The sequence below is a fragment of the Lagenorhynchus albirostris genome, chromosome 12, assembly GCF_949774975.1.
Source record: "Lagenorhynchus albirostris chromosome 12, mLagAlb1.1, whole genome shotgun sequence".
Taxonomy (NCBI): domain Eukaryota; kingdom Metazoa; phylum Chordata; class Mammalia; order Artiodactyla; family Delphinidae; genus Lagenorhynchus; species Lagenorhynchus albirostris.
The window spans coordinates 18,658,410-18,674,419 of record NC_083106.1 but is presented as its reverse complement, the minus strand read 5'-3'; the positions used below and the strand labels follow the sequence as shown (position 1 = coordinate 18,674,419).

Sequence of the window (16,010 nt, the reverse complement as noted above, 5' to 3'; positions counted from 1 at the left end):
TTCATGATTATATTGATTTCTTGTTTATTTACTATATAACTCTATCTGGAAATGTCTAGTCACATATTGGATATTTTCTAACTTGGTAATTTAAAAATTTTTTTTTCTGTTTGATGGCCCTAATTCAGGTCTGAGCCCGTTTGTAGAGAGGCTATAGTCCTTGTTATGTCAGTTATTGAGTCTACCCCAGAATTGTTTGAAGGTTTCCTAAAATCTATCTTCCATCCTTAATTTGAATCTTTATTGGAAAAAAAAAGTCTGAAATTGCTTTATGTAATGCATTTTCTATTTTTATTTTTTAAATGTTACACCACTGGGTTATTTAAATCTTCCCTTTTGTAATGTGCTGCTTTTTAAATATTTTCCTACATGAGGCTAACAATTAACTGATTTAGTTGGTACATATCTGTAGTGCAGTACAATAAGTATCTAATAAAAATCCTGAATTCTGCAGAAAATATTTTGCCTGTGTCCCTGAAGTTTACGAAAATCATTAATTATAGCTCTCAATTTGGCTCTAGACCAGGGTTTTAATTCAAATTCAATAGATCTGACTTGTGTTCTAGAAATTTAAAATGCAGTATTCTTTTCTAATAAAAGCTCCAAAGACAGAATAGCTCATTTACAAAACCAGGTTGCATAGAAAAAGAGAAATGCAAAGAGGGTCGCTTTCAGAAGGTTACAAAGGCCTTGACAAAGACTCCACTGGAATTGGAATTTTATTTAGCAGCCTCAGTATGCCAATTAATTAAAGGAGCTGAATATCGACTCTTAAGTATTTGATCTCCAAATGGGTCTATAGCTGTTCTTAAATATTTTAATTTATTGATTGTGTTACATCAAAAGTTCCCCATAATGGTCATTGTTATTCTAACTATGTATCTATCTAATCATCTTTCTAAACTGTATCAAGGAAATGGAAAGATTTAGAATTAAAATGTGACTTTTTTTGGAAGCAGAAGTTCTTCCAGGAAGAGGCTGAGTCTCTGACACAGACAAACCCCCAACACACAAAAGAGAGAGGCCAGGGCTTCCCTGGTGGCGCAGTGGTTGAGAGTCCGCCTGCCGATGCAGCGGACACGGGTTCGTGCCCCGGTCCGGGAAGATCCCACATGCCGTGGAGCGGCTGGGCCCGTGAGCCATGGCCACTGGGCCTGCGCGTCCGGAGCCTGTGCTCCGCAACGGGAGAGGCCGCAATAGTGAGAGGCCCGTGTACCGCAAAAAAAAAAAAAAAATAGGCCACTATGATCAGTCAGAGGCATGTGCTTCTGAGTGGTTTGCACTCATATATTAAATGTGAGTCTGATCTGAGCTGGGTGATTATCAGAAGCCAGGGCTGACACTGACTGGTTAACATGCAAAAACTGTGTTCGCTGACAGGAGCTTATTGAATGACTGAACAGGTTTAAAACAGGTTCTGGTGGTTCCTCGCTCTCATGGCTACAGAACAATGAGTCTCTTCCTAAATTTATGGAAATACATATTTTTATGGCCCAGACCAATCACAAAATTCTGTGAAGGGGTTGTTGCCAGGACTTGACAAATGTTTTTCTCTCTGTAAAATACAAAAGAGACTTTATTCTGGAAGGAAAAAATAAGCCAGGCATTTAGGAACACAGCACTGTCTCTCCTTTCAAGAGATGGATGAGGGGAGATTTCATTCTTCTTTAGTATGTCTATTAGAGGTTGATAACTCAAAGGCCCTCAGATGCCACGTTCATAACTAAAGAGGTGAGACTTAGAGTGAGTAATATAATATGTGCTAAATAGGAGAATGCAGATTCTTCTAAAGAATTCAAATGAAATTTATGTTTAAAAAGTTTGCTGGCTGGCCAAAAAAAAGAGAGAAAGAAAGAAAGAATAGAAAAGAAAAGAAAGAAAATGCTTGTCTGTGATCTGGACTTGCCTCTGGTCAAATAGCTGCATAAAAATAAAAATTTTGTTAGTTTATTTCTTACTAACTTATTCTATTACACTGTGACCATTTAACCTTCAATGGGAACACAGTTTAGTTTCCTTCTTTTTCTTTCATTTTCTGAAAGTGTAGAACCAAGTTCCGTCCACGGAGCAGCATCTGTTTATAACACTGGAAGCGAAGATTGTATTTATAGGCTTAAGTATGTCACATTAGGCTTGTGATGAGATTAGGTTTGGGAACATGATTGTCCAGAGAAGACAATGGTGTATGCCTATTTGTGTGATAGAGAGGCATTTTTTAAAAAATTAAAATAGCTTAAATCATGGAAGATGCAAATATAGCTATGCCTCTGGTAACTAGTAAGCACTATTATTGATCAGCAAAATCTTAGATTCATTTTAAAACTATTTTTCTCATCACAGGCTGTGAACCCATTCCTGTCCGCTATCTGGAGTGGAGCAACATAGAATCCATCATAGCCATTGCCTTTTCCTGCCTGGGCATCCTTGTTACCTTGTTTGTTACCCTTATCTTCGTGCTGTACCGGGATACACCAGTGGTCAAATCCTCCAGTCGGGAGCTCTGCTACATTATTCTAGCTGGAATCTTCCTCGGTTACGTGTGCCCTTTCACTCTCATTGCCAAACCTACTACCACATCCTGCTACCTCCAGCGCCTCCTGGTTGGCCTCTCCTCTGCCATGTGCTACTCTGCTTTAGTGACCAAAACCAATCGCATTGCACGCATCCTGGCTGGCAGCAAGAAGAAGATCTGCACCCGCAAGCCCAGGTTTATGAGTGCCTGGGCCCAGGTGATCATTGCCTCAATTCTGATTAGCGTGCAGCTAACTTTGGTGGTAACCCTGATCATCATGGAGCCCCCCATGCCCATTCTGTCCTACCCAAGCATCAAAGAAGTCTACCTTATCTGCAATACCAGCAACTTGGGTGTGGTGGCCCCTTTGGGCTACAATGGACTCCTCATCATGAGCTGTACCTACTATGCCTTCAAGACCCGCAATGTGCCCGCCAACTTCAATGAGGCAAAATATATCGCCTTCACCATGTACACCACCTGCATCATTTGGCTGGCTTTTGTGCCCATTTACTTTGGGAGCAACTACAAGATCATTACTACCTGCTTTGCAGTGAGCCTCAGTGTAACGGTGGCCCTGGGGTGCATGTTCACTCCCAAGATGTACATCATCATTGCCAAGCCCGAGAGGAATGTACGCAGTGCCTTCACCACCTCGGATGTAGTCCGCATGCATGTTGGCGATGGCAAGCTGCCCTGCCGCTCCAACACTTTCCTCAACATTTTCCGAAGAAAGAAACCAGGGGCAGGGAATGCCAAGTGAGTTATCTGACCTGGGTTTGCCTCCCCGCCCTGTCTCTCTCTCTCTCTCTCTTCTATTTTCTTCTATTTGACTAAATCATGTTCTTCCATTTCCCCAGTGTTTTTCCTATCCTTTCTTAATCTTTTCTTTTTTCCAAATCTCACATTCTGTTGCAGTAGGAATGTAGTACTAAAGGTCTTCGTTGTTTTCATTTCTTTGAAAGAGCAAGGAACGTGAAGCAACAACCAGCTGGGCATATATTTATTCTTACCTGCAATCTGCAGATTCTGTTGTGTCCCTAATGTTTTCCTTTTGCGTGGGTCCTCCTTCTGTGGGGTCTGGTCAGAGATGCAATCTCTAGTTCTAGTTTCTAGTTTAGATCATAGTTGAGATAGTTTCTGATTTATTTTTATTACTTTGGAGCCATACCATTACTCGTCTGGGATGGAGAGGAAGGAAATTAGGCACCTGGGGAAGTTTGACTATTTCAAAATTTGAGTGCAGCTGAGCACCAAGTATGTCCTGAAATAAGTTCCCTTGAGCAACTGTCTTACCGTGCCCCTTTGATGTATTGAACTTTAACGTGTACTGTAAACTTCCATAATGCTACACATGAATTGACCTATCTCTACTACAAGGTTATAACCAGAATGGTTTCCTAGCCATAAAGTACCAAATGAAATAAGGAACCAGATAAAGGTGAAGAGCCCCAAACTTGAGAGTCGGCATTAACATCAAGGTCCAGATTATTTCTATTTTGGTAATTCTTCTGAGTAGTTTATGTAATACACACATTCCTATCTTTTTCCTGACTCTATTTTACAAAGAAGCATATGCTAAAATTTGCATGTGTCTTCTCTTTCTGAGACCCATGAAAACAGATTTCATGTCACATTTACAACTTTTAAAATAACGTGGATGCTTGAAGTTCAAGTGGTAGTTGAATTATCCAAAAATTAAACGATTTTCCCCATTAGCAGTATTAATTTCACTTTTTGAAACAACCCTTTGAAAGTGAAGAATTTTAATAGTAATAATTATAACATATACATTGTTTTAGAACTATTCTGTGCACCTGAACATGTCAGCAAGGTAAAGGGAGGGGAATGGGTGTTGTTTTCCCCAATTTTGTAGGTGAGGACACCAAGCCACTGTGAATTTGTGTGACTCTTAAGTAAATTCCACTTAGTTAGCCATTCTTTGCCTAAGTCTAAACTGGCATGAAATTTCTCATTTTCACATATGTCAAAAAACCTACATGCCTTAAACTTCTGGGTTTTTATCTTTACTGGTCAAGCAGCACCATGCACATCTTTTACAAAAATCAATAATTGGCTTAAGGATCAGATGAGGGAGTCTACGGGAAAATATATTTTTGAAGTCCATCAAGTTTTGTTATCATTTCAAATAAAGACATCCTTAAATTTTTTCAGTGTTAAGGATGAAGCCAATAATTTACACCTACTTCTTGCAGTATCAATTTCAAATTCTTCATGTGATGCTGATTATAAAAGTTGCTTAGCCGGTTTTTTTCCCTTTGCCCTGATTTTTCATTCCTGCCTCTAAGTTCTAGTGAGCATGAAAGCAAAACAACAGTGCCATGAAATGAGGAAAAAAATTAGACCATAGCCTCAGAGTCCAGATGTACAATGGCATCATGACAATTACCATTAAGAGGGAAGGAATGAGAGGAAACAAAATGAAAAGAAGGGAGAAAACACTCTTTAAACTGGAATGTTTGTAGAGACTAAGATTTCCTTTATCACTTCCCATATGGCTTTATGGGGGTTCCATTCCAACATCCACCATTACCCAGAGCCATGTTTTCTAACTGCCTTTATTATGGTTCTTCAGAAACTTTCATATGATGTTTGGTCATGAGTCATTTCTGAAAGCTGTTATTATAACCATTTAATGGAAAGAGAGAATCTATGTGATCAAGATATCTTCTGGTACTCAGGATTATGCGTTTTTGAAAGCTCTCTCCGGGATTCTATGTACAGACAGATATGAGCACCTGTCCAAGAGTGAGGTGACTAATCATTAGTACACATTGCTTGGCTGCTGGGATAAAATGAAGTCAGCTTACCACGTCTATAGTAGCTAGGCACTGTGTTTATTCTGACTACCTTCTCACACCTGGAACTGCTTTCCTTAGAGGTTGAGAATATTCCCTTAATTATTATGAATTTAGAAATTAATTTCGTTTAGAATCACGCTATTGAGAGAAAAATCGTCTTGGTCTAAACTGGATTGGTTGTCTAGGAAGCGCTGCTTTCACCAGTTAATGCATTGCTCAACTATTAGCTGTAGTTTATCAAGCACTATCAGATTATTACAGTAAGGAATAATACTTCTAATTAGTAATTCTAATATGCAGCTTTCTTTGTACAATTGGTAGCTTCTCCAAAGTGTATACCACACAGCTGAGCTGATCCACAGAGGGTATTTGAGGCTAAAGGTCTATGGAAAACAACCATTTATTTACTCATTTTTCTCCCTTACTCTGCCATTGCTTCTCTTGTAACTCTCTATGAGATTGTACTTTTGAAATAGAAAAATAATCCCAGTGCCTCTGTCTTTACCTTTCTATTGCTGTTTTATGACTTCCTGACCTGTCTCCAAAGTTACAAAAACCACAAAAAATCTAATATTTTCTACAGCAACAAAAATCCAGCAGAGTTTTGCCAACTGAAACAAGGGGCTGAAAACTCTGGGGAACATATCACCCAATGAGTTTATTACCATTCTGGATGTGTAATCCCTACATTTATGGTGCACTGTGGGTGTTCGGCAGTCTGCATATGTAGCTATAAACACAGAACAGATGCTGTAATGAAGAGCTTCCAACTGATCTGTTTGATATTATTCTGAGGAGTTGCAAGTCCAACTATATTCTCATACCAGGCTGTTTCTGAGAGAGGGATGATGTTGTGTGTCTGCTTTTGCAAAGTTTACTTCAATTTGTTATTTTGTTCACAGCCAGATATCTGACACAACCAAAGGCTTGGGCGCTTGCATTTATATTTTCTAAATATAATTTAGGAGGATTTTAATCAATAAATTGGGTATTTGGATTACTTGAATTACTTATAGTTAGAAATCCTATTAGGCATAATCCTGCCCTGGAAGATCAACTGAATTACAAAATTACAATACCTTTCACATTGCTAATATCTTTAGCTGTTAATGTATTTGCATGGGAAACTATTCAGACCTAAATTAATATAAAGATAATGGTAAACTTCTCTTTCTTGGCAGTAGAAGAAACATAGAAATCCATAGACATTCATAAGTAAGCAAGTTATTTTGATCCAAGTTACTTATCACTTACTTTTAAAGCAAAATGAGTTAACATTATGTAACTAAAAACTTAAGACATTATGTAAATGACATGCTTTCTTTTAAAAAAAAAACGTTATACCAATGGCTGAAAGTCAAACTAACACTTCTAGTCATTTTTTTGATAAATAACTCAACGAGTGCCAAACAATGTGAGGGCGCATGGAGCTGAAATGTGACAGTGCACGCCTGTGACTTTTTGGGTGCATAATTGCAGGCAAAACTAAAAACAATTACAATCACCAAAAAAAGGCATTAAATTGATGCAAGGAAGTAATTTTAAAATATAGGTTTCTAAGTAAATAGTGTATGAGTATGTTCTTGTTTCTTAAGCATTTGTATATATGTTTTTTTTTCTTTTAACATCTTTATTGGAGTATAATTGCTTTACAGTGATGTGTTAGTTTCTGCTTTATATCAAAGTGAATCAGCTATACATATACATATATCCCCTTATCTCCTCCCTCTTGCGGCTCCCTCCCACCCTCCCTATCCCACCCCTCTAGGTGGTCACAAAGCACCAAGCTGATCTCCGTGTGCTATGCGGCTGCTTCCCACTAGGTATCTGGTTTACATTTGGTAGTGTATTTATGTCCATTCCACTCTCTCACTTCATCCCAGCTTACCCTTCCACCTCCCCATGTCCTCAAATCCACTCTCTCACTTCATCCCAGCTTACCCTTCCCCCTCCCCATATCCTCAAGTCCATTCTCTATGTCTGCATCTTTATTCCTGTCCTGCCCCTATCCTTCAGAACCTTTTTTTTTAGATTCCATGTATATGTGTTAGCCAGTATTTATTTTTCTGTTTCTGACTTACTTCACTCTGTATGACAGACTCTAGGTCTATCCACCTCATTACAAATAACACAATTTCGTTTCTTTTTATGGCTGAGTAATATTCCATTGTATATATGTGCCACATCCTCTTTTTCCATTCATCTGTTGATGGACATTTAGGTTGCTTCCATGTCCTGGCTATTGTAAACAGAGCTGCAATGAACATTGTGGTACATGGCTCTTTTTGAATTAAGGTTTTCTCAGGGTATATGCCCAGTAGTGGGATTGCTGGATCATATGGCAGTTCTATTTTTAGGTTTTTGAGGAACCTCCACACTGTTCTCCACAGTGGCTGTATCAATTTACATTCCCACCAACAGGGCAAGAGGGTTCCCTTCTCTCCACATCCTCTCCAGCATTTATTGTTTGTAGATTTTTGATGATGGCCATTCTAACCGGTGTGAAGTGATACCTCATCGTAGTTTTGATTTGCAATTCTCTAATGATTAGTGATGTTGAGCATCCTTTCATGTGTTTGTTGGCAATCTGTATATCTTCTTTGGAGAAATGTCTATTTAGGTCTTCTGCCCATTTTTGGATTGGGTTGTTTGTTTTTTTGATATTGAGCTACATGAACTGCTTGTAAATTTTAGAGGTTAATCCTTTGTCAATTGCTTTGTTTGCAAATATTTTCTCCCATTCTGAGGGCTGTCTTTTGGTCTTGTTTATGGTTTCCTTTGCTGTGCAAAAGCTTTTGTTTCATTAAGTCCCATTTGTTTATTTTTGTTTTTATTTCCATTTCTCTAGGAGGTGGGTCAAAAAAGATCTTGCTCTGATTTATGTCAAGGAGTGTTCTTCCTTTGTTTTCCTCTAAGAGTTTTATAGTGTCCAGTCTTACATTTAGTTTGAGTTTATTTTTGGCTATGGTGTTAGGGAGTGTTCTTATTTCATTCTTTTACATGTAGCTGTCCAGTTTTCCCAGAACCACTTATTGAAGAGGCTGTCTTTTCTCCATTGTAGATCCTTGCCTCCTTTGTCATAGATTAGTTGACCATAGGTGTGTGGGTTTATCTCTGGGCTTTCTATACTGTTCCATTGATCTATATTTCTGTTTTTGTGCCAGTACCATATTGTCTTGATTACTGTAGCTTTGTATTATAGTATGAAGACAAGGGAGTCTGATTCCTCCAGCTCCGTTTTTTTCCCTCAAGACTGCTTTGGCTATTTGGGGTCTTTTGTGCTTCCATACAAATTTTAAGATTTTTTGTTCTAGTTCTGTAACAAAAGCCTTTGATAATTTGATAGGGATTGAATTGAATCTGTAGATTACTTTGCGTAGTAAGGTCATTTTCACAATATTGATCCTTCCAATCCAAGAACGTGGTATATCTCTCCATCTGTTGGTATCATCTTTAATTTCTTTCATCAGTGTCTTATAGTTTTCTACATACAGGTCTTTTGTCTCCCTAGGTAGGTTTATTCCTAGGTATTTTATTCTTTTTGTTTCAGTGGTAAATGGGAGTGTTTCCTTAATTTCTCTTTCAGATTTTTCATCATTAGTGTAATGCAAGAGATTTCTGTGCATTAATTTTGTATCCTGCAACTTCACCAAATACATTGATTAGCTCTAGTAGTTTTCTGGTGACATCTTTAGAATTCTCTATGTACAGTATCATGTCATCTGCAAACAGTGACAGTTTTACCTCTGCTTTTCCAATTTTTATTTCTTTTTCTTCTCTGATTGCCGTGGCTAGGACTTCCAAAACTATGTTGAATAATAGTGGTGAGAGTGGACATCCTTGTCTTGTTCCTGATCTTAGATGAAATGCTTTCAGGTTTTCACCATTGAGAATGATGATTGCTGTGGGTTTGTCATATATGGCCTTTATTGTGTTGAGGTAGGTTCCCTCTATGCCCACTTTCTGGAGAGTTTTTATCATGAATCGGTGTTGAATTTTGTCATAAGCTTTTTCTGCATCTATTGAGAAGATCATATGGTTTTTATTCTTCAATTTGTTAATATGGTGTATCGCTTTGATTGATTTGCATATATTGAAGAATCCTTGCATTTCTGGGATAAATCCCACTTGATCATTGTATATGATCCTTTTAATGTGTTGTTGGATTCTGTTTGCTAGTATTTTGTTGAGGATTTTTGCATCTATATTCATCAGTGATATTGGTCTATAATTTTCTTTTTTTGTAGTATCTTTGTCTGGTTTTGGTATCAGGATGATGGTGGCCTCATAGAATGAGTGTGGGAGTGTTCCTTCCTCTGCAATTTTTTGGAAGAGTTTGAGAAGGATGGCTGTTAGCTCTTCTCTAAATGTTTGATAGAATTCACCTGTGAAGCCATCTGGTCCTGGACTATTGTTTCTTGGAAGATTTTTAATCATAGTTTCAATTTCTTTACTTGTGATTGGTGTGTTCATATTTTCTATTTCTTCCTGGTTCAGTCTTGGAAGGTTATACCTTTTTAAGAATGTGTCCATTTCTTCCAGGTTGTCCATTTTATTGGCATAGAGTTGCTTGGAATAGTCTTTTAGGATGCTTTTTATTTCTGTGGCGTCTGTTGTAACTTCTTTTTCATTTCTTATTTTTTGATTTGAGTCCTCTCCCTCTTTTTATTGATGAGTCTGGCTAATGGCTTGTCAATTGTATTTATCTTCTCAAGGAACCAGCTTTTAGTTTTATTGATCTTTGCTATTGTTTTCTTTGTTTCTATTTCATTTATTTCTGCTCTGATCTTTATGATTTCTTTCCTTCTACTAACTTTGCGTTTCGTCTGTTCTTCGCTCTCTAGTTCCTTTAGGTGTAATGTAGGTTGTTTGAGATTTTTCTTGTTTCTTGAGGTAGACCTGTATTGCTATAACCTTCCCACTTAGAATTGCTTCTACTGCATCCCATAGGTTTTGGATCATCGTGTTGTCATTGTCATTTGTCTCTAGATATTTTTTGTTTTCCTCTTTGATTTCTTCAGTGACCTCTTGGTTATTTAGTAACATATTGTTTAGCCTCCATGTGTTTGTGTTTTTTACGTTATTTCCCTGTAATTGATTTCTAATCTCATAACGTTGTGGTCAGAAAAGATGCTTGATATGATTTCAGTTTTCTTAAATTTACTGAGGCTTGATGTGACCCAAGATATGATCTATCCTGGAGAATGTTCCATGAGCACTTGAGAAGAAAGTGTAATCTGCTGTTTTTGGATGGAATGTCCTATAAATCTATCTGGTCTATTGTGTCATTTAAAGGTTGTGTTTCCTTCTTAATTTTCTGTTTGGATGATCTGTCCATTGGTGTAAGTGACATGTTAAATTCCCCCACTATTATTATGTTACTGTCGATTTCCTCTATTATAGCTGTTAGCAGTTACCTTATGCATTGAGGTGCTCCTATGTTCAGTGCATATATATTTATAATTGTTATATCTTCTTCTTGGATTGATCCCTTGATCATTATGTAGTGTCCTTCCTTGTCTCTTGTAACATTCTTTATTTTAAAGTCTGTTTTATCTGATATGAGTATTGCTACTCCAGCTTTCTTTTGATTTCCATTTGAGTGGAATATGTTTTTCCATCCCCTCACTTTCAGTCTATGTGTCCCTAGATCTGAAGTGGGTCTCTTGTAGACTGCAGATATATGGGTCTTATTTTTGTATCCATTCAGTGAGCCTGTGTCTTTTGGTTAGAGCATTAATCCATTTATGTTTAATGTAATTATCAATATTTATGTTCCTGTTACATTTTCTTCATTGTTATGGGTTTGTTTTTGTAGGTCCTTTTCATCTCTTGTGTTTCCCACTTAGAGAAGTTCCTTTATCATTTGTTGTAGAGTTGGTTTGGTGGTGCTGAATTCTCCTACCATAGTTTGTCTGTAAAGTTTTGATTTCTCCATCGAATCTAAATGAGATCCTTGTCAGGTAGAGTAATCTTAGTTGTAGGCTCTTCCCTTTCATCACTTTAAATATATCATACCACTCCCATCTGCCTTGTAGAGTTTCTGCTGAGAACTCAGCTGTTAACCTTATGGGAGTTCCCTTGTATGTTACTTGTTGTTTTTCCCTGTTGCTTTCAATTATTTTTATTTGTATTTAATTTTTGTTAAATACATTATTTTGTTAAAACCATTATTCTGAATGCTTTTTCTGGAAGGTTGTCTATCTCCACTTCATTTAATTGTTTTTCTGGGGTTTTATCTTCTTCCTTCATTTGGTAAATAGCACTCTGCCTTTTCATCTTGTCTATCTTTCTGTGAATGTGGTTTTTGTTCCACAGGCTGCAGGATTGTAGGTCTTCTTGCTTCTGTATATATGTTTTTAATGAGGGCAAAAGCTAAGTGAAATACTAAATGAAATGATGCTCTGAGGACGTTTTCCTCTGGATCTGCCAGAAACTTTTTTTTTGTCTACAGAAAAGGTAAATAAGCCTACAGCACTCTTGTTTATGCCCTGGGTAAGCCTCTTCATTTGTCTTTCCTCCTTTGATTAGGAAAGGAAATATGACAGTGAGCCAACAGACATCACAATCAAATAGAGATAACATGTTCTCTTTCATACAAAGAATTCATTCATTCTTCTAGCTTGTAAATGAGAAAATCTGCCATTTTGAAATTATTTTTCCTTTAATCATATAATAAAGGGCTTTAAAAGTTATTGTAATTCTTCACTTGATTTTATAGTAAATATCAGAAGGTTTTATTGAATTACTTGTCGTAGAATTTCACACCTGAGAGTAACATTTATGGTGGATCTACTGTTTATTCATTCACTTCTTTAATCAATGACTGTTTCAACAGTAACATATGCTTCGTAAAAGCATGTACATACTTGATATGGTGCTAGATAATATTTAGGATAAAAAAGATATAAGAGGTAGTCACAGAATGCACCAATCTTGCAAAATAGTAAGGGAGACACTCAAAAATAGAATTAAATATACTGGGTTAACTGCCATAATAGAGGAGCAATATAGCATTTTATGTGTCCAGGGAAGAAAGAGATCCAGTCCATCTAAATGGAGCGGTATCTGTTGAAGGATGGGGAAAGACTTGTTAATAAAATTATAAAAGTGGCATTTAAACTTAACCTTATGTTTTTCAACAGGAGAAACTGTGCTATGGTGAGACCATTTCACATGTAGAAAATAACATAAATGAAGATTCAGAATTGTTAATACACTTTTGGGCTGAAAAGTGGAATCTCTTATGAGTGAAGTACATGGAGAGGTGTAGTGGTGGGTAAATTTTAAATGCAGAAAGAGGATAGATTATAGATAATGATCAATGTTCTAAGAAGAAATTTGGATACTTTTCATATAAACCTCAAGATGCATTAATGACTTTTGTGAAGTTTTATGATCATGTGTAAGCTTTATGGGAAGAGATTGACTATAGAAAGACTAGTTAATAAAGTGCTATAAAAATCCAAATGACAGGTTGAAAATAAAAGGCTTAAACCTGAGCAGTGAAATAAAAGTCACATCCCAGGCATGCATAGGAAAACATGTTCTGAGTTTGATTCATTAGAACTGGAATATTGATTTTGGGGGGTAAGAAAGAAATGAACAATAGAATACAACTCTCATGATTTGAGCCTGGGTAACTGGAAAAATACAACTACCATAAAAACTGATAGGGAATACTCCTGTATTCTCCTGTCAGAATAGGACTGGGGAAATGTTGATAAGTTGGGTTTCAGACTTATCAACTGAAAATCCAGTAAAGGCATTCAAATAGAGGCTTCCATAAAGTACTGAAAAATTAAGTCAGAAGCTTAAGAGAAAGGTCTGAGCCAGAGCTCTAGATTTGAGACTTAATTGTCAGAATGTTTACAGTGGCCAAAAGAGCGATTAAGACATGAGAAAAGAAGAAAGTAGGAGGAAGAACATTAGGGAACATTTACATTTAAGAGATAAGATAAATAAGGAAAACCTGAAAGCAGTAAACAGCACAGAATAAAAAAGGGGAGAAAGAGGGATCACAGTGTCAAGGAAACCAAGGAGACTCGTTCAGTCAGCTCCGTTGCCATAGTAAAATCCCACAGACTGGGGGCTTAAAAGACAGACATTTATCTTCTCACAGTTCTGGAGGCTGGAAGTCCAAGATCAGGGTGCCAGCATGGTTGAGTCTTGGTAAGACCTCTCCCATTGGGTTGCAGACAGCTGCCTTCTAGCTGTGTGCTCGCGTAACCAATTTTCTGTACAAGCATGGGGGCAGAAAGAGAGAGAGAAGGGGAAAGGAGGGAGAGTGAGCTGTGGGGTGTCTCTTCTTATAAGAGTAATAATGAGGATCCCGTTCTCATGACTTCATCTAACCCTAAATACCTCCCAAAGGCCCCACCTCCTAATACCATCATGTTGGGGAGTTAAGATGTCAACATGTGGATTTGAGGGGATACAACCATTCAGTCTATAACAGACTGTTTCAAGAAAAAAGAACTTGGGATCCTTGGGATCCCCAAGGATGGAGACTCTATGGTTATCCTTGAGTCATTTAAGTGGTGTGATGTGAGTAGAATTTTTATAGCTGTAAGTTGAGGAGTTTGTCATTAAAAGAATTAAGAAGTTTAGACAGTATCTAAGGAAGCCAAGGAGAGAGAGAGAAGTGGTATAATAGAGGAGAAATTTAAGCTTGTTTGTAGTATATGAGAAAGGAGCTGACAGAGAAACAGAAATTGAAAATATAAACTAGAGATCATATGGGTTATGCTGGGCAGTCTGACCCAGAGCTGTGCCATTGCAATAGAGCCATTGGACATCAATTGACAAGTGTCATAACGAAGCACCAATTTTGAAGAATATGTTGGTTGTGGTTGATGCTGGTTCTCACTTCACTACATGTGTGTTGCTTGTCATTAAAAAAAAAAAGATGGAAAAATTAAGCTAGAAACTTAGATGAATTTTAAGTAAAATCCTAAAATACAACTCTTACTACTGATTTTATCAGACTCTGGGCTTACAAACATTGATTGTAAGATTTGAAATGGGACAAATGAGGGAAAGCTGGGAAGTAAGGTATGCTGTCCTGGCATTACGGGTAGAGTTGGAGGAGTCACAGCTCCTAAGTACAGGTTGTTTGTAGAAGAAGGGTGTTGTGTATTCAGAGCCAGACTCAGTCGAGAATGAAACAGTTACCTTCATGCAGCTGTGATTAGAAGGGGCTAGAAATCCAAATCCTTGACCCTCTTCCTGACAGCCAGTCATAATGCCTGAGGCTGCCAGTGTGAGGGTATTTTGTTTGGGGTAAAGCCTTATGCCCCCTGAAAAAACAAGATGAAATGCCTTTACTCTCTGAAATATGTAACACGATGACCTAAAAGCACATTAGCCATAATTTAGAATGAAAACAGATAAGTAACTAAGTTGTGTGTTGAGGAGTTGCCGTGGTGAGAGACCACCTTCAGAGGGCATGGACTTAAGTACAGGGGGAGAGATGAATGACGTGAGGATAGGGGGGTGGGGACACAAATTTGCAGTCACCATTGTTTCCTTGTTTTTTTCCCTCCTGTGAATAATATACTCATTCTACAAATAACACAGAGATAGCTACTTTAAATACTCATATTTTATGTTTTCAAGTTCTACACCGAGACCATGGGGCACAGATTTTGCTACAGCTTCAAAGAGAACATATTTCTTTTGAATATAGGCCACCTTTTATATTTCTTTCAAATTCAAATGAACTTGCATGACATACATATTCAAGTTCTCACACTTAATGTTTTATTCTCCTATATTTATAATGTGTAGCTTCTGAACTGAATTCAGAAATATTCCAGGTGAATATCCATAATGACCCAACGTAGGTACACATAACACCACTGTGTAAATAAAGAAACTAAGGCTTGGAAAGTTCAAGGCCATTTTTATAAGAGGAAGAAATGGGACTAAAATCATTGTTTTCTGGATAAAATCATTTGTTTTTATCACTTTAATTAAAATATAATTTTCATCACCTTTATGTCTGTTACCTCAATAATATATTCATTCATTCATGTATTCAATAAAATGAATAAGACATGGAGTCTGCCCTTAAGAAGGTCATAGTTTATTGGTATAACACATCGTTACAATAAAATCCAGTGAGTGAAATAATAGAAAATGGTATAATGTGGTGATTCAGGTGGGTGGGTAAGTTTAGAGTCAGAAGTTTACTGAGTCTGGGTTTGTTATTTTTGCAAGGTCCCACTCTACGTAACAGATACTCTTTTTATCCTGGTCCTACTGTATGTAACAGTCACCTGTTAGATGAAAGAAACTATCAGAGGAGACACTGGAGGCCTGCAGGCTAAATATGACCATGGATGTCCTTAGGTCATAAGAACAAAGCTTATACATTCGTTAATTAAAACTCTCTGGCTTTAAGTTATAGAAGCCAACCTAAGCTAGCCTAAGCATATTTATTTTCCCTTTGTGTAAGTAAATGGGAAAATTTATAGAGTACAGTGCAGTGCCTAGCGTATAGTAAAATTTCACTAGCTGTTAGCTAGTGACATTAAAATTATGAAAATAGGGGAGGAGGTGTGAACGTTCATATACTAGCATAAAACTCTGCATTACACCTTCATGTAATGACAGTTGTAAAAACTGGGTATACGCATCATTACTCTCAACTTGTGATATCCACGCTATGTAGA

The 16,010-nt window shown here is 37.2% G+C and overlaps 1 protein-coding gene across 2 annotated transcripts in view; it reads left to right on the top strand.

Moving 5' to 3' along the window:
• Positions 1–16,010, top strand: part of GRM1 (glutamate metabotropic receptor 1) — a 358,869-nt gene that overhangs the window by 318,878 nt on the left and 23,981 nt on the right. For both annotated transcript variants that reach the window (XM_060167605.1, XM_060167607.1), the window contains exon 7: positions 2,341–3,271. In XM_060167605.1, coding sequence (XP_060023588.1) covers positions 2,341–3,271 — 931 coding nt within the window. The remainder of the gene's footprint in view (positions 1–2,340; positions 3,272–16,010) is intronic.